General features: G+C 41.1%; 1 protein-coding gene across 1 annotated transcript in view; it reads right to left on the reverse strand.

The window, feature by feature from the left end:
• Nucleotides 1-19728, reverse strand: part of LOC101466791 (protein kinase C-binding protein NELL1) — a 305527-nt gene that overhangs the window by 20851 nt on the left and 264948 nt on the right. The window contains exon 16 of the mRNA XM_004571054.3: nucleotides 8742-8882. Coding sequence (XP_004571111.1) covers nucleotides 8742-8882 — 141 coding nt within the window. The remainder of the gene's footprint in view (nucleotides 1-8741; nucleotides 8883-19728) is intronic.

Below are 19728 nucleotides of genomic sequence, written 5' to 3' on the forward strand. Positions count from 1 at the left end.
TAATTGTAAATAATATTTCACATTCAAGAAAATATCTGGAAAATGAATAGTAAGCTGTAGGGGTTATAGCCATTAGAATCTAAAATATGTGAAAACTTAAACTCATTACACCCTGTTCAAATAATGATTCGTGTCTTATTTGCTCATATTAATATCCTAGCTGGCATATTTTGTACTTTCACTCCCATATGGACCCCGTTGAAAACAAGATGGCCTATCTCAAGAGGCTGTCCTTAATGAAGTAGAAATCACAACGTTACAAGTCCAGTGTGGTCTTAACGAGGGTAACACGGCTCAGCTTTTAGCAATGTCTGTGATTGCAGACCCAAGTCATCACTGCTGCATTGTTGCATTTTCCCGGTTGCCAAATACCTCGGGGTTGTGATTACTTTCGTCTCCGGTGTAATAGCGTTGTGGCGTCGAGTTGGTGAAGTAATTGCATCTCTAAGGAGATCCACCACAAACATGATTCCTGCACGATCCAATCTGTAGCATCTCAATAATTCCCTGTCATCCAGTGTTTGCAGGACATCTCTCCTGCCTCTTCTGTTGGCCATTTTGTGCAGCTGCTTAGGGGAACTCCTAAGCCACTAAAAGTTCTCTTCCCTGCTCTTAGCAGATCTCGCCTTAGGAGCCCTTTTAAGCGCTAGGAATCTTGAGGAATAGCTTTTATATTAACTGGGATTGTCATGTCACTTTTAGGGGAAATTCTAAGAAAACGTCATGACTCTGAGAATTTTCTTAGAATTTGGCCGCTAGAAGCCACTTTTTGCACAAAGATTCTTTAGGGATACGGGCCCTGGAACCTATCTGAAAAAAAAAAAAGCCACAAGAAAGAGACTGGGCAAAAACGGCACCCCTGGGAGAGTAAAAACCACTGCTGACCAAAAAGAGCACAAAAGCTTGTCTCCTATTTGCTAAAAAAAAAAAAAAAAAAAAACACACCTTGATTCCCAAATACTAGTTCCAAATAAAGGTTTTTGGAACTTTTTGTAAAGTTTGGCTCCTGTAACATCTGGCATAAACTAACAACTAACACATCTTTAGAGTGGGGTACTCCGGCCTCAAATCCAATTGATGCATCAGTGGTGTTATCATACACAACATCCAACATTTCCCTATGTGACAGCTGTGGCTCAGAAGGTAGAGCAGGTTGTCTACCAATTGGAAGGGCAGCGATTTGAACTTCAGTGTCCTTGAGTGAGATCCCAAACCCCAAATTGTGCCTGAGTGTGATAATCAGAAAATACTTAAAGGCATAGACCAAAGTACTGTATGAATGCGGCTTGTAGTAAAAAAGTGGTTTAAATGCTCAACTACAGTAGAACAAACATTTCTATAAGTACCAGTCCACTTAATGTACAAATTCTTACATCTTACTTGCTTTACTTTAACTATTTTCTGGTCTATAAAACCATTTTTTTTGTTCTGTCTCAATAGTAACCATCTGACTATGACTTTTCCTCACAAAAAGAAAGGTGGTTTCTATTCCATATCCAGAACTGTGTGCTTGAGATGACCATCATAGCAATATTTGCCCCCACTGACATCACAAGAGTAGAAAAAACTGTGTAAAACTAAGCATTTAGAAAATCTCAAGTTTTTCTTTTGCTTCATAGGAATTACATGTACAGAAAATGTAAGAAAGAAAATGTCGCCAGGTGAATATTTCACGTGGCTCACTAGAGCCATGTCTTAATGAGGCCTTTAACTATTCCCATTTCCCCCAAATCAATAACAGACATGGTTCAAAACAGAAGGCATGTGCACAGTTTTAGACATGTCTTTAATAACAAGAATGGGGAGTTTTTAAAGCATAGATATCAAGAAGCTGACTGCAGTAAAGATCCCTTTATTGAGCTATAGCTTTGTGCATACTCTCAAAAGTACAGTTAGATGGTAAAGTGTCTCTCTCTCTCCTTGCCTACAAATGGTCCTAAGCCAGGTTCTGCCAGAGGTTTCTTCCTGTTAAAAGGGAGTTTTTCCTTCCCACTGTTTGCAAGGGCTTGCTCATAGGGGATTTTCTGATTGTTGTAAGGTTTTTACTTTACAGTATAATGCACCTTGAGGCAACTGTTGCTGTAATTTGGCATTGTATAAATAAAATTACATTGAATTGAATTGAAAAGGTGTTTGTAGTGAGTGCCAGAGTGCATCTTAAATAACACAGCTGATCAGGGGCAGCTGTAAAGTTTGTACTGCTTTATGAATTGTGAGTGAAAAACACAGCCAAACAAATGTAAGGCGATTTATTGCTACCTCAATCAGTGCTTACAAGCTAATATTAACTTGCTATAAGAGTGTAATGTTATCAAAGGACACACTAAAGCAACAAAAACACATGACTTGTACCTTTGGAGTGTTACACTGACATTTTTAGCACCTCTGGCACACAAGTTGCTCAGACTGTTAACACCATGCAACATATATTTATGTTACTGCTGGTGGAAAATGATGAGTGGTACCCAGCGGGCAGACCTGCTTTGTGTGGATACATGAATCTTGGCCAGTGCCTGTTGCCAAATCATCCCCAACAATGGTGACACTGCTTAATGTATAGCGCTCTAATTGGTTGCAGTATCAAGTTTGCACGATACAGAGAGATAGAGATCAGGAAGCGGCGCAGTCGGGAATTTATTGTGCCAGCAACAGACTATTTGCATATGCTAAATGAAATCCCCATCAGCCAGTCAGACACACTGTACCTCTGCTGGTGGAGGATTAATGCTCTTCATGCTACATTCGCCACATTCAGCCACAAGCTGCCGCTCACACATGAAGCCTGCTCTCACATGTGGCCTACGAAAGACGACTAAATACAAAAAGCCCTTTAGAGTAACCATCTGAGCACAGCCAATCACATGTAGAACTTACACTCGCAGTTAAATGTGCTGTTACACATGAAAGCACTAATCCTGTGTATGTACATGATAACACACATTTACAACAAGCGTACAAATTACTAAATCCCACTGACAGATGCTGGTAATTATAGAGCATCTGAAAGCTTGGGTATTTTAGTATTTACACTATTTTTCTTTGGTATGTCTCCAGGCAGTCCATATGGAAAAGGTCACGTACACCACAGAGAGAGGGAAAATGATGCAGAAACCCTGTCTTGCAGGGAGACAGTGCGAGTTTATGCGGTATTATCCTCATCTTTATTCACAATCTGTTTATTAAAGCCACCTGTCTCCCCCTAAAGCATTAGGCGTAATGAACGACTGTCAAAACGCAGCCCATGCAGCTTTCAGTCACAGCCTCACCACAGCAGAGTTGCGTGGCACAATGCAACAGTATACAGTGTTTTGCCTGGGGCATGCGACGTGGTGTAGCCAAGCCAACACACAGAACTAAGAATGCAGTGAAATCTATCGTGAGAAAACACAATATGACACAGAGAGGAAGGCAGACTATGCGGATGTGTTTGAAGCGCCTGTGTGACAGCTGATTAATGGCCCTCTCACGCCCAAACTGAGGCAGAGTGCACTTAGTGGCTTCACAAATAAAACACTCTTGTAGATCCATGTGTCACACAGCAGGATGCCCTCAGAGCAGCTGAGTCATTTGCTCTACGTTCAAAAACAGAAATTAATGCCAACGTTACAACAAAACACTTATTTATAAAAAAAAAAAAAAAGTGACACGTCCTTTTCATACAAGCCATTTTCACAGGGCACACATCCACAAACACTGTATGATTCCCTAATTTCCTTTTTTGCCAAAACACAGAATATTTCCGACTGATTACCACTTGAGTTATTTTTGCCACCACATAACCGTAGAATATCAGAATTAGCACAGGTCCACCGCTGGCGACCTGTGTTTCTCACAGATGAGAGCAGGTTCACCCTGAGCACATGTGACAGACATGAAAGGGTTGCACCATTTTTTCATTTTGATTTTTGGGGTGTCTTTGATTTCCACCCTCTGTTGATCATTTCCATTTCCATCAAACAATGTAGCATCCTTTTGTTCCTATCACATTACTCAATCCATGTCAGTTTAGATATCATGAGTGTTTGTTCCCCCCATTGAGCTCTGAAGTGTTTTCCAAGAGTTCCATTTTTCTGAGTCCTACTCCCACCTCCTTAACCCAATATCAGTAAAAGGACAGGATTTGGCATTTTATGCATAGATCTCAGTGGCTAGTGAAAAGAAAAACAAAAAACAAGTGAATGAGAAGCTATCCACATAAAAGCAGTTCTGTGTACGAAAATATGAGAGCAATCATATCTCATAGATTTTCATTTAAGGAGGGTGCTGGTTCATCAAAAGTCTTTGAAGTTTTCCATCTCCACACTGTTGCTCCCACAAACCTTTATTGTTAATCTGTGGGATATTCTGTAAAAAAATAATGACGAGGAGTAACTTGCACAGGGTGAAACACCCTGTGCGGTGGTGACATGCTCTTGGCAAACACAGAGCCAACGACGTGGTTAACTGACTAGTACTGCTGCTCCCTGCTTCGAGCTAACTTTCTTATTACAAAATGCTACTTTATGTTCGGTTGACTCATGAAGGGCTGTTGGAGGGATATTGTGGAAGGGGGAAAATCCTGTTAAAATGTCATTTGTACTTATTTCCCCTGCCGGCTTCCAGCCTAATACTGTAAATTGGGCGGAGAAAAGGTGGCGGATATACTATCTCTCCAACATGCACTCAAATGCATCCGACATGTACCATCCACATTTATGAAGCCTAGAGAGCAACACAAGTGCTTTCACTAATCACACCACTGCATACACCAAATTCCCAGTCATAAAGCCTCAGAACACAAGAAAGTTAACATCCAGTTAGACTTGCTTGAAGACTCATGACTGAATGTGCACATCAGAGTAACTAAAGACCATTAGATGAAGGTAATCAACCATATTTATGCATCTTATTATCATAAAGACATCTCATTACACAGTGTTTTCTTGTTGTGCCACTAGACACTTGATCAAATAAGTCCTACTTACAAGAAAGTACAAGAAGTACAAGAAGTACAAGAAAAATTATGACACCAAAAAAAGCAGTGCACTTAGGGAAGGAGCTTTGTGGAATGTGTTGAAATTAAGAACCAGAGTGGAGAAGTGGATTATATTGCAAGAAGGATTTTCTACTGCAGTTCCTGATGCTTTATTCACAACAACCATCACGACCACAGCAGCTGATGTAAGCTCTCTGCAGCTGCCAATATCCACGTAGAACCAAGCCACCATCATTTCAGAGCTGCAAGATTATATGGGCTGTATTTTTGATACCAAGCAGATAGCTGTAGTCATTTTTTCCTTTAATATTACCACTGAGGGAAATAACACTTTCACTCCACTGTCTAAATACCTGGCAAAAGTATACAAAACTGCAAAAACCTGAAAAACTGGATTTGAGATATTTCTTTTTTTTTTTTTTTTTTTTTTTTCACTTACTGAACATGGGACAGACTTGACTGGGGGAAAGAAGGGGAGAAAGAAAGAGGGAAAGAGAAACAGCTGAGAAGAGGGACGGGGGAGAAGGGCAAAAACCAAAAACCAACAGAATGAGCAGAAAAAGAAAAAAAAGAAGAAGAAAAGAAAAAAAAATGCATATATCAATCACCTGGGTCACCTGCTGAGAAAGAAAAAAAGAAAACAAGCAGAAGAGAACAAGAGTAATAGAATAAACAACATCACAATGATATATGGGAATATGACAGTAAATACTAAATATTAAACATTATTGTGCAGCACATAAGATCAACAGAACACAGTGTGCTTTGAGGTAGGAGCCAAAAAGGGTGTAGTTTGTGGGTGTGATCACCCGTGTGTACACCTGTGAGCATGGACGCGCTTGTTTTTTGTTTTTTAAAAGGTTCCTTCATGTAATGATCTGCTAGAGGGTGTGGGGGGGCCACAGCCCCGTCCTCCAGGGCATGAAGCAGGTATGGAGGAGATCAAAACTCCAGACATCCAGAGGCCCCCAGAACACAAGAGACCAAGGAAGACCAACAGAGGGGCAGCCGCGCCACTGTCCCAGAAAGAGCTGAGGAGAGTCCCAGATGAGGGCTCACTCAGCAGCCGCGGAGCAGAAGCCAGGGGGAGTTGCAGTGACGCGCCCGTGAGCTCCGCCGGCAGCCAGCCGTGCCTGAGTGACCGAGCCCCAGGCCGAGAGGCCGGGGGCACCCCACCTCCGAAGTGGCCCGAGCAAGCCCCAGGCTCCAGGCCCCGATAAGCGGCCGCCAAGGAGTGAGCCGGTGTGTACCCGGACGCCCATCCCCGGACACAAAGAACCACCAACGCACCGACGTCTGAGGGAGTCCGCCACTGGCAGGGGAAGTGGTGGTAGGGGGAGATAGGCCTCCAAACTTTGGAGGGCCTAAGATGTCCCCAGAGAGGTGGCGCCTGACACCCAACCTGACATATAGACACAGAAATACAGGCACACACATATACAAACATCCATTCCCACCCTCATGCTCTCATATACACTTACTCCACACTCAACCAACGTGGAGACAGACATAAAGAGACGCTGTACACACGATCACACTCCCCAAGCGTACTCTAAGCCCCGGGTCTAGGTACCCTTGCCCCTGGAGGGGGGGGGAACTGCACCCAGACCCAGGTGGTGTTACCCTTTTCCCTGCGGTGGGGGGAGGCAGACCGCCCCGACTCCGCAGCAGCAGGGAGGCCCCACACTCCAGACCGCAGTCGGACGGCCAACTCCTCCTCCTAGCCCCCCCGCTCCAGCAGGTCGCAGAGAATGGGGGTGAGAGAAGACTCCAAACCTCCCTCCACCCGCTCACTGTAGTGTTGATGCATGTGTGTTCTAAGGTGCATTTAAAACCCAGGAGGGCATGGAGCTACCTGCCAGAGAGCAGGATTTGAGATATTTCAAGTTTCTATTTGTATTTTGGAGACCAACATAAATGATATTTGTAGTAGGTGGTTGTGCTGACCTGTAAGTCACTGTGCATGAAACGATTTAATCACTAATTGAATGAGCAAATATGACATCATAATGGCAAAACATTTGTAGTGTGGCAATATGAGGTGGGTGTTCAGTCTGTGTGTTAATGTGATGCAAAGCTGTTTTTGGTTAAAGTCTGACATTTCTGGTACATCTCTCTTATCGCTTTCCTTCAGAACTGAGTTGAAGTGAAACTCACTCTCTTGGAAGGGAATCTACTGAAATCGTGCCTCTCTTCTTCAAGTAAATAAATCAAACCAGACTGCTGATGTTGCAATATGATTTAAAGGTTAAATCAAGGCAAAAGCATTTCACTCAGCCAAACGATCCTGTTCGCTACACCTATTACACTCTGCAATGGTGCATGGGCAAAAAAAAAAAGCAAAGCAATGGCTTGAATTTCTTGAGAATTTTTTATCTGAGCTTCTGTTCTTGTAAAGGAAGAATGTGGGAAATAAACATAAAATGAGGCACTGATGTCACAGGATCGGGAATCAGCGAGCAGCTACTGTTTACTCAAGTTCTGTTGCTATTAACAAATGTGATCTTAATCAAATTAAACATTAGCTACATTATATTGCCAAAAGTCTTCAGTCAGCCATCCAAATCATTGAATTTATGTGTTCCAGTCCCTTCCATGGGCACAGGTGTATAAAATTAAGCAACTAGGCATGCAGACTGCTTCTAAAAACATGTGTGAAAGAATTGGTCCCTCACAATTCCAGTGTGGTATTGTGATAGGATGCCTCATCTGATAGATGAGGTACTTATCTGACTGCACTGTGTAAAATCTAAAGTTTGGTGATGGGGGGGGGGGGGGGGGGGGGGGGGGGGATTGTGGTAGGTTTCTTTTTTAAGTAGTTGTTCTCAGCCCCTCCCAGTGAAAAGAACTCTTAATGCTTCAGCATACCAAGATATTTTTGACAACATCCCCAAACAGGACAGTTTGGGGATGGCCCTGTCCTGTTCTAACATGTGCACAAAGGAAGCTCCATAAAGACACAGATGACCAAGTTTGGTGTGGAAGAACTTGACTGGCCTGCACAGAGTCCTGTCCTCAACCCAACAGAAAACCTTTGGGATAAATTAAAGCAGAGACTGTGAGCCAGGCCTTCTCGTCCAACATCAGTGACTGACCTCATAAATCTGCTTCTGGAAGAACGGTCAAAAATTCCCATAAAGACACTCCTAAACCTCCTAAACCCTATGGATTAAGAATGGAATGTCAGTCAAGTCATATACATATGAAGGCAGATGAGCAAATACTTTTGGCAATGTAGTGTAAATCTGCTAAACACTAGCTCAAAGCAACCTTCTACATGAAATAGCCTCACAGTAACCTATGTAACCAAAGTGTGAGTCACACCCGACCACTCAAAATTTAGGAAAAATAAACTTTTGTTTTTGTTCAGCCATGGGAAAAGCAAATAGCACAAAAAATGCCAATACTGTTCCTTGTTATTGGCTGGCGAAATTCCCCCAACACAAAAACTATAACAATGGCACAAGGCCGACATGTGTTCCCATGAATAGCTTACACCAAGCGGTCGGATCTCGAGCTCTAAAGGTGACAAGACCTTTAATTAGACTGGTTGTCCCACAGAGGGCATGTTAAATCAAACACAAATATGCTAAACCAATACACAACATCGCATTCTGTGCTTAGGTTTAGAGATGGAAGCTAGACAGTAACAGTATAATTAGACAGAGAAAAAGAGACGAGTCTACAGCTGCTAGGTGGCGGGCACACAGAAGCTGAGGAGGTGATGTTTCCAGTAGTGATAAGTTTCAATTCAGTGTATGCTCACCGATGCAGGAGCTCCCGTCGAGCAGGTAGGATCCATTGTCATGGAAACCACTTCTGCATTCACAGTGGTACCAGCCAGGCAGGTTGACACAGCGGGAGTGGTTGTGGCACTCAATCAGGCCCTCTGAACACTCGTCAATATCTGAGGACACGAACACACGCAGCAACATCACTGTCAGTCAAAACATTTTACTGGCAACAAGCGCAAACCTGAAACTTCAGCTCATTTTGTGTCATTTGATGTTCTGCCTGTTCTTTGATCTGCAGCGGTTCAGCCAATCAGAACAAAACCACTGCCGCGACAGCAGAGCTGGGTCAGCGGATGCCCACATTAGACAGCCAAACACATCTCCAGCTTGTCTGCCGCAGCAGGGATCAAAGTCTCTTAGAAATCACACCATTTGGCTGCAGAGTTGTTTCCAGTAGCGCACTTTTTTTTCCCCCTTTCTATTTCTTCTCCTTGCTCATTCACACTTTGTCTCTGGTGTGCAGCATGCATACAGAGGCTCACCCCAGAGGTGTTAGGTCTTTGCACCTTCCTGGGAGAGTACATCTCTCTGATCCATTATTTATGGTGTGAGCACTGCACTGTAAAAATTAACAACCTAAATATCTTCCCAAGTCCAGCAGTGATATACAGTTGACTCGAGGAGGTACACACTATGTGACAACTCAAATGATTTACCAGTACATGACGATAATTACAGTTGGCAATATTTCTTGAAAAAAGAGAAACATATCTTTAGAAAAGAACCTGAGGCCCTGCGTGTGGGGGAGCCGGGGACTGAGCAGCAGCTCTACTTCCTTAGCAACCGCTGCGTCACCTACATGTGCAAGTAAACTGAGTGAAAATGCTGGGGATCCAAAACTAAGTTGCCTGTGTAGTGCATGTGTCAGAAAAGTGGCTTGCAATAGAAGTAAGTGGCAAATATACAGTGCTTCATCTTGCAGCTCTTGCTTGACTGTAAACTTGGATTTTGTTTCTTGCATGTCAATGTATCAGTGCAGCTCCATGCATGACTTGTTGGTGTAGGGTAATATGATCAAAATAAGTCAATATCCACACTTTCTGAAATCTGCTGGGCTTTGTCTTGTTCAGCCTGATAGTGTTGCAGATTAAGCCTGTGATTAAGGGGAAGCGCAAAGTGCAAACAGTTTTGCTCCATATAAGAGTGCCAGTGACAGGGCAGGGCAATCCATTGTTCATGTATGTACTAAAACCGAGATACAGCAATTTTGTCATATTTTAAGCTTCTATAGAAATCATATTAACAAAGGTGTGTGAACCTTTTTAACAGGATGGCTTGGATGAAGAAATATCATGAAAAATATTGTGTTCAATTTGTTAGGCCTCCAGATCGTTCCATAATACATTGCACCAATCAGGCATACCATTATGACCACTGACGGGAACTGAATAACTAATTATCTCTTGGCTGCTTTTAGTGGGTGGGATATTTTAGGGATCACGTAAACATTTAGTCCTCAGAGTTGATGTGTTAGAACCAGGAAAAATGGGCATGTGTAAGGATTCGAGTGAGTTTGACTAGGGAAAAATTGTAATGTTTAGCCAAATTGTAGATGGCTAAACTACAGCTCTTGTCGGGATGTTGCCATCTGCAGTGGATCTATCTGCCTGACACAGTTACACTGTGAAGTGACATCTATGATGATTTTTGTTATAGCATCGTTGACTTCAGTATGCTGAAATGCCACCAATCCCACCGTGCTTAAGGTTAATAGTTAACATGCTGTAACAAGAAAAACGGTATTAAAAAAAATTGATTTGGTATTTGAACAACGGTCATGTTTGCACTGCTCCAGCCCTGTTGTGAAAGTACACACCTTGCCCAGGACTTTAAACCACACACATATTTACTGGTGTATAAACACAAGGAGAGCTCAACACTGTAGCCTGATGCACTGTAGGTAATAAGACGTGACAGCTGCTGGGAGGGTTGCCCTCTGCCCGCCTCTCAGGTCAAAGATCTGGTCAAAGTTACACCAAAAGATTCCCTCTCTGACATCTCACTTAAACAACCCAATATTAGAAGTGACTGGTGGCTGAGAGAAGCAGACTCCTCCAAAGAAAGAGCAGCACTGTGCAAGTACACGAGGGGGCATATGTTCAACGACTGTGTGTTGTCAAAACTAGGTAACTGCTTCATAATTATGCACATTGTTTTTGGATCCACAGGGGAATTTTTAAAAGAATGTCATATATTTATTTACTGTAGACAGATATAGTTTAAGACCTGGCTTTGGTTAGTCAGAGTATAATCATTTGTCCAGATTTGTATTGTTTCCATAAAAAGCCATAAAAAACAAAGTCCACGCAGAGCCACCCAAGCACTCAAATCATTTGTTTATACACACACACAGCCACACTGATTAAAACAGACAGTTAATTTTCAAATTAAAGGCCCTTGGAAAAAACACTGGAAAGAAAGTGTGAATTAGCATCACAGAAAGATTTGAAATCCATTTATGCTTAATACTCACATATATAGTTTAGAACTCAGTATTCTGTATCATTAATACTGGACCTCATGGAATAGCCTTTTTTGTTTTGCATCAGTAAACATGCTTATCTTCGTAATGGAAAAGGATTTGAAAAGATAATGCCCTCTATGAAAAATCTAGAGTACACAAATAACAGGCAAGAGTGCTGTCTGCTTTCTTAATAACAGTAATCCAGCATTGCTTACCAACATATTGCTCCATAATTGATGACAAAGGACGTATTCCAAAATGTCTTTCCACGCAACAAAAAATACTTCCGGTTACACTGTGAGTCATGTGAAGTCTTTTTTATTCTATCTTTGGCTAGAAATGCTCCCAATTCCCGTAGTTATTGTCTATTTAAATTTAAAAATGCATTTGAATAACAAAAAGCTCATTTTCTTCACAAGGTTACAAAAAAATATGATACCTAACTGTGTTTTTTCATCTTGGTTTGGATCTTAGAAACATGTCAGTCTCAAACAGTATTATGCCACCTAGTTTGAGTTTCTCTGCAGGGTAAGTATTTATACAGATATTGATTGTATGGTTTAAGAATGATGTATTTTAGGACAGCACAGCAACAACACAGACATGGTAACTGGGGGCCAGTCAGTTGAATTTTCATGACATTAGTCATCTTGTCCAGTACAAGCAATAAAGTCCTACATAGACATAGACAGAAAGAAAGTCCATATGGTGCAAGAAAAGTAGTTTGTACATCGTTAGGACATAGTTTGTACATCGTTAGGACATAGTTTGTACTTGAAATTTGGTAATGCAATGAATACTTGTGAGTTACACATCAACAGTGACAGAAACTGCTTTAGTGGATGTTGTGGTTTGCTCTGTTCCCTTGAAGAGCTGCACTTGATTTTATAATAAACACACTGTTTAGGTTATGTAATTATCATGGTTAAAAGAAACACCTTGAATCAGTGAATGCATCGCTGTCCAAAGTTGTTGACCTTCCCATCAACCCTCACCTCCTCCCAACATGGATTTTGTAAAGTATCATCTATGACGTTCACTGGCTATGGCTATAAAGTTTAAATTTAACTCAGTATTTCATTTGGAATCCAAAGTGCTGCAGCACACAGGGAGCACAGTCAGAAGTGACACAGAAGAAAGTGTCACTTCTGACTGTGCTGCATCAGTGAGCTATGCACTGAATAGGTCAGTGATTTTCAATGGGCAGACCACAATCTGGTAGTGGTCGCTGCAGGCTACAGGGCAAAGATGTTATTTGACAAAAGCTGACATCAGTTGCTAGAAGAGGAAGAAAAGTCTGAAAAAGTTTCTTAAATATTCTGCACTGATAGCAATGTTGCTAGGAGAACTGATGGTATGCAAAAGAGTGCAAATAAGCAGATTCTTTAAAGGCTGACTGATTGCTTTGGTACAGTATGCAGTGTAGTTTGGACACTAAAGCAATACTCGTCATCCATCTATTCTATTCACATATCAGCCACAACAACAAACCACCTGCACTGTATAGTGGAGCAATCCCATTTATGTCATCAAAGCAGCCCAGATACATTAGATTGTCTTGTAGTTTCTAGCACTGGAGCACTGGGAGAGAATCCATCAGGTCATGTGGGTTGACTTGTAATTGCAATGTGTCAGGGTGCAATATCCTGCTTCTTGGTAAGTTGGCAAATATGCATATCAATGTCAAGACCCAAGGTTTTCCAGTAGAATAAAATACAGAAAAAATAAAAGAAGATGACAAAAACCTCACATTGTTACCAGTAGGGACAAATATTTCTAGTTTTAAAAGTCTCTTCAAGAGGTTATCTACACTGGGCTTTCTCTCTGAGAAGAGCAGAGTCAGATTTCGTATTACATGCACAGCGGTGCTGATTTGATCAAGGTCAAATCACCTGCTCTCAACTCCTAATTGAGGTATTGTACAAGAACAAAGGCACTGATCACAATCTGCTTCAGTTACACGACAAAGTCAGAGTCGGGATAAATGGCCATTGCATCAAGCTCGGTGACAATATGATTGGTTTTAATTTAAAAACCCCCCAAACATACTATGAGTTAGGAGGAAGCAGGTTATAACTGAGGTTTCAGGATCATCAGGAATGATCGAGTGTTTAATATGTTTTAAACTTGCGGTTTTTTTGGCTGAGCAATGAAACATAGTGCCCCAACCTCTCTGCTCAGGCCTCACTACACTTGCCGAACACATTTCTTGGTGAGGCTCGTTCCTACAATGACCTTGCTACGATAACAGAGTCACATGGCGTGTAAAACCCACTGCCTGTCACTCACAGCCGATCACGTATTCTGTGAAATAACAAATGTTTGAGACTGAACGTGTCTCCAGATGTCTCACTTGAATATTTTATATGTTGTTTCTCCTTCTCTCTGTAATGTTTCAGTTTTCTCCTGTCACTGTGTCTTTCAGCAGCCCACCTTGAATTCACTGATGTGACTAAGGAACAAGTTTATTTTCAATTAAATGAAGGAATAAGCTTTGTCTTTCATTTCCTGTTATCTACAAAGCTCGGCCTGTATTTTGACGTCTTTAGTGTACGCATCATATCCTGGTAAATTACTATGAGGCTTGTCAAAAAAGAACAAGTACCTCTAATTCAATTCCTGCCACCCAACACACGCAAACTCCTCAAATGTGTAGGGCTTTGGTTTTCACGATATGCACTAAGCTCATTATTTCCATATTTGACATTGTTGTTGTAAACAGACTCTCAACATCAAGGTGTGAAGAATGAGGAGGACACAAGAAGAACAGCAACAATGGGATAAAAGCTTTACTGCCATCATCACCTTTTCAAAAGCATGTGTGTTAGGACACTATTATTGTGTGTGCGTGTTTTTAATTCCAGGAAACAGGAAGAAAGAACAAAATGATCACCAACTGACCACTACCCATCATATTTTTTCGGTCATCTCTGTTATATATATTGTCATGTGGAGTGATTTAATTATTATTAGATTGGGTTACGAAATTATTCCAAATGAAAAAATACGATATCAACACTTTTATGGTAAATACAATTATCAAATTCAGACACTAGAGTACAGGCAAGGTCAATTTGAAATGTACTTTATTTTTTATTTTGTTATCAGATTTGTAATTTCACTGTTTTCAACATCTTCACATTTAAAAATGACTGTAAAAATGATTTTCCCCTTGTTGCAGCATGGGAGAAATGTAAGCCTTATTTTTACATGGCAACGTCACATTTGGGTGTGGACACCCGAGCTTCTGAATACGACAACTCAAAAACAGGATTTTGAAATCGATATCCAAGGTGTAGCTTATAGGTGGGTGAGGGGCAGCATAGGCAGCCTCCAATATTTTTATTATTGTCAGTGACAAATGTACAATTTTGGCTGGATGAGGACAGGCTATACTAATAATCAATAATGAAGAGTCAAGTTTATGGCTATGTTGACCTTTGTAAATTTGTATTTGGTTCTCTTGAGGACAAAATCTCCTTAAGCTGTTCCATCCATTCATCCATCCATCCATCCATCCATCCATCCATCCATCCATCCATCCATCCATCTTCCACTTATCTGGGTCTGGGTTGTGGGGGCAGCAGCCTAAGCAGAGAAGCCTAGACCTCCCCCTCCCCGGCCACCTCCCCAGCTTGTTCGAGGGAACACCAAGGCGTTCCAAGCGTGTCCTGGGTTTGCCCCGGGGCCTTTTGTCCTGCTAAAAATATTTCATCATGTGGCTTTCTTTTTGTTTTCTATGTTGTTGTTCATTTTTGTTTTTAACTTCCCTGTGTTCCCTTTCCCACCTATGTGATTGTTTTTACTCAGTTCACTCATGTCTCATTATCCCCCTCCCTGGTGTGTATATGTAGTCTGTGTTTCTTCATTCCCCTGGCTGCCCTGCCTTTGGTTTTCTCTTACTGTTTTTATTTTGCTAGTTTTTGGATGAATCTTTGTGATCTATTTTACTCCCTAGTTTGTTTATATGGCAAATACAAAAGAAGCCCTCACAGGCAGCACAAAGAGGCAGCTTTGAAATGAACTCTGCCAAAGTGGTTGAAGGACTTTCCTGAAAACTTTAAGGCCCAGCAAGTGTTAACCTCTGTGTGATAGCTTCTGTCTCTTTAAATGTATGTTCTAGAGCAGATCCAAATTTTGGTAAGAGCCTCTTTATTCAGCAACTGGATCTATATCTGTGAAAAGACAGCATCACCTCAAAGTTGGCTGGCTTTGCTTGAGAGTTCCTTAACCCTAGAACACTATCGCTGGGTGATTTATACCCGAGCAAATACATTTACATGATTTCTCTCTCCTGCAGCTGTTTGCGTGTCGAGGAGCCTGTGCCTTCACCAGGGAAGTCTCAAATGTCCCAGGAATGGGTGGACCAAAGACCAGCTTTCCAGAGCCATTATTTTGTTTTAGGAGGGTTTTTTTTTTCATTTTGTTAGACATGGCACAGTTGAAAGTAAAAGAAGACCACTCTAATTTCTCATGTGTTGTCATATTTTGATATATTTGATTACTTTTTATTGGTTATATTATATCGGGTAAAAATCACCCGGCATTAGTGATTGTGTTACTATTTATAGCGATAGTGTTCTAGGGTTAAGAGGTTTACTGGCAATAAATAAATAAATAAACAAAATCCCATAGAAAACAAACATTTGACTTAAGACAAACACACAATCTGTAATAGATAATATTTTACCAAATATCGCCAGCTCATCATATTTGTCTCCATGGCATTCACAGACACATTACCTCTGTGTGAACTGTTGCCCCGGGGAATTGCCCAAATCCTTTGCTATTTCTAGTCAGTGCAGGTTTAGATTTTAGACAGTAAGCAGGGAAGGTAACTTATCCCCTTTAGCAGGTTTTAACAAGAACCTTTTAAACTATGTAATCCTAGCCATAGCTCAGAATTAGCCTGTCCTACAGTTTAGGACCTTTGCTCCATTCCCAAGAAATTTAGACTCTTTTCTCCCTCACAGAAGCAATTGTAAACAAAGAAAAATCAGGTCTCTGTGGTTGTTTTTATGGGAAGCACACATTATTTAACATGCCATTCATCACCTGCCTAACAAGTTTTTTTTATTTAACTATAATAAAACCTGATTTCATTTGCGCACACTCAATATTTCCTGATGCTCAGTACACTAGTTTACAAAGCTATATTGAAGCTCTTGTGTGTCTACAAGTATGCTTTAGTGTGGGAAGCCTTCCATTCTCTTTGTCTGTGGAAGTGAAGTGGACAGATGACCTTGTATGAGTTGCAATATGCTGGAGTACACACATAAATATACCCCATAAATCTTTGTTATAGCTACAAAAAGAAAAAGAGAGCAGACTGCATTTCATGTTTCCTTCTGTTTCCTTCTATTACAATACAAACAAGTTCACTTCTGCCCAGTGTGGATGTTCCCGGTAAGTAATGAGAACTTTATGACAACACAGATTGTGAAGAGCTGTGCACTTTAGCTCAGATAGAAAACTTGGAATTAACCCAAACATACTGTAGTTAAAATAATCCCAAAGCACTTGAGAGAATCCTCTGGCCTCTTGAGCTTTCCATAATTACAGCTATTCCAGCCCTACTAACCTACTAACACAACATCATGGAAAATGTCACATGGCGCATTAACATTAATGTGTCCTTAGACAGAGACGGCAACCAGAGTTTGTGTTCATTGCTGCCTGATGGTCCGTGACCAGTAACGGTGCTTAAAGCTAACAGCATGTTGGATTAAGGGAGCAGTGGACTGACCACACAAGAGCTTAGCCTGTCACTTAAAGAACTGCTGTGTTGTAGTTTATATTCTGCAAGCCCGCGGGTTTGAGTAATATAAATTATGTGAACGTAGTGTGACTGCAAGGCTCAATGTAATCCCCGTTCATGCAGACATCACGCTACAATGGCATCAACTATACATCTGCTCTCCAGGGGAACTCCAGGTGAGGCAGGAAATAGCATAATAACAACAACTACTCATCCTTGGTGCTCACAGCTGTCCATGTGTGCACTTCTAAACAAGTTCATGTTCAGGTTACTTTATTTGTACCCGTTGGTAATTAGTTCTGTAGTCGTGAGTCAGCCAACCTAACATGCATAATACACAACAGATGATAAACAAGCATAGCACAAAATACCGAAAACAAGCACTAATAATGATCATGATTTTGAGCATGATGTCACCCATGAAGACACAAAGTTATAATTTGCTCATCACTTTGCTTGTGACCAGAAACCTTCACCCAAAGGAACTAAAAGTCCCTATGTAAAGGGTGCGAGGCGCTAAGGAAAAATCAAACCTGTCAACCGCTGTAACTGTCTGGTGTACAAGGGTGCAAGGTTCAGCAGTGGTTCAGCAGTCAGCATACTCACCCAATTAAACTGTTAAGTGGTTTAACTTGCTAACTTTACATTGTCCTGTACTGCTACTAATACTGATACTTCTTAACTGTCAGATGTCAGCAATTTGGAAATGGTTGCATTTATTGTAGTTTTTTCTTCTTTTTTCCTGACTTCATTACAGCACACCCAGAAGCCACATTTAAATAAAATCACTGTAGTTATATATTACCTGCATGTGTACAGACTTGTCTTACTTAGATGCCAGCATCTTTTAACCCTAAATGTACCAAAGGCAAAATGTGATTGCTCAGCAATGTCTGTCGATCATGAAGCATTCATTGCCAAAGTTGTTTCCTAAATAACATTTAAGTCTGAATCAATAATTTTGTGAAAACACTCCAGAAAAAGTCCTCATCATGTAATCATTACAGTGATTTATTCAAAATGAGGCTTCAGTATGAATGGCGGGGGTTCAGTTCTAGCTAATTTAACCTAATCCTCATGTGTTGTTTTGAGGTTAATGTAACGTTTAGGAGATATTGGACCATAAACCTTGAATAGTGACACTGGCATGGTTGGTTTTCACCCACAGCTGTTTCTGCTGCTTCTCTTATAAAGTCACACTGTTGACAACAGAAGTTGTCAGCTCTGTTCCAGCAGAACATACTCTAGTACATTACATACTCAAACTATGCTATTTTTGACAATGAAGTTGAATATATATGAAGTGGGAGTTCATTCCTAGGCCGGCTGTTATGTTTTTGACTCCTTTGGTGTAAAGACTTTCAGAAAGTAAAATCAGAGTGGTCCAAATGTGGATCACTGGCAGCTATGTAAGCCCACTGGAGAAAGACAGGCAGCCCCGAAGAACACATCAACGTGGGAGAAGATGAAAAGATCAGCAGTAAGATCATCTCTTTTCCCGCTGGCTTTATATTTAGATGTTTTCAACCTCTCATTGAGCTACAGTATACAGACGAGTGTCAGTGGAGCAGCGTTATTGCACAGAAGGGGAGGGCAACAGAGAGCGAGTTAGGAGTGGAGTCAGAAGATAGAGACAGATGTACATGAGAAACAGAGACAGATACTAAGAGAGTTCAACAGATGGGTAGACAGATTGAGAATGAAATGCAGTGACAGAGAATATGTCATGCACAGAGGTAAAACAAGAACCCTCTGCACTCCTCTTACACGTTGCCTATGGCAAGTCTTCTAGGGGAAACTCCAGCAACCCAGACAGCACTGTAAGGACATGAAAGTATTTTATCTCCATCTTTCCTCCCTACATCCACTGTTTCCATCTTTAAAAAAAATCATTTACAATAGCATATACTTTGAGTTTTGAGGCTGTGAAAAGGTCGCAGAGGTGAATGGGGATACAGTTAAAGGAACAAACAGAACTGAAATAACAATATAATGTTGGAGATCAGAAAATACTTCACTCATTCTGAACAGCGAGATTGCAGCCGACACTTCTCACTCCTCTTGTCATTTACATTTAAGGTGTCTTCACATGGAAGATTAATTTCACAGCCTTTCAGCACTTAGACTTTAAGAGCTTCTTCAAATGTTTACCGATTCAACTTCAGCCGGAGTTTCAACTCGGAATATTTCTCTTATAAAAAATGGATTCAGAGATAATAATGAGCTTCAGACGCTGCAAACACTGCTTCACAAAAGGAGATTTTGTCAAGTAAGATGTAGTTCTTGAAAGCTGAATACTGGAAAGGCAGACAGCCTTTGCACAAACGTGCTCCAATGTTAATATTAAATGTTTAAAAAAAGTTTTTAAAAAAGTAACTAAGCAACTAAGTAATAAAGTAACTAATTACCTTTTTCAGGTAACTTGGCCAACACTGTCTGTGACATTCTGAAGAAACTAGGCCAAAGGACAGTACTCCAACATGATAACAACCCCAAACACACCTCCAAAAAAACCAGTGCCTTGCTAAATAAACTGAGGGTAAAGGTACTTGACTGGCCAAGCATGTCTCCAGACTTAAACCCTATTGAGCATCTGTGGGGCATCCTCAAATGGAAGGTGGAGGAGTGCAAGGGCTCTAACATCCACCAGCTCCATGATGTCATCATGGAGGAGTGGAAGAGGACTGCAGTGTCACCCTGTAAAGCTCTAGTGAACTCCATGGCCAACAAAGTTAAG

This window comes from Maylandia zebra, linkage group LG1, assembly GCF_041146795.1.
Source record: "Maylandia zebra isolate NMK-2024a linkage group LG1, Mzebra_GT3a, whole genome shotgun sequence".
NCBI classification, from domain to species: Eukaryota; Metazoa; Chordata; class Actinopteri; order Cichliformes; family Cichlidae; genus Maylandia; species Maylandia zebra.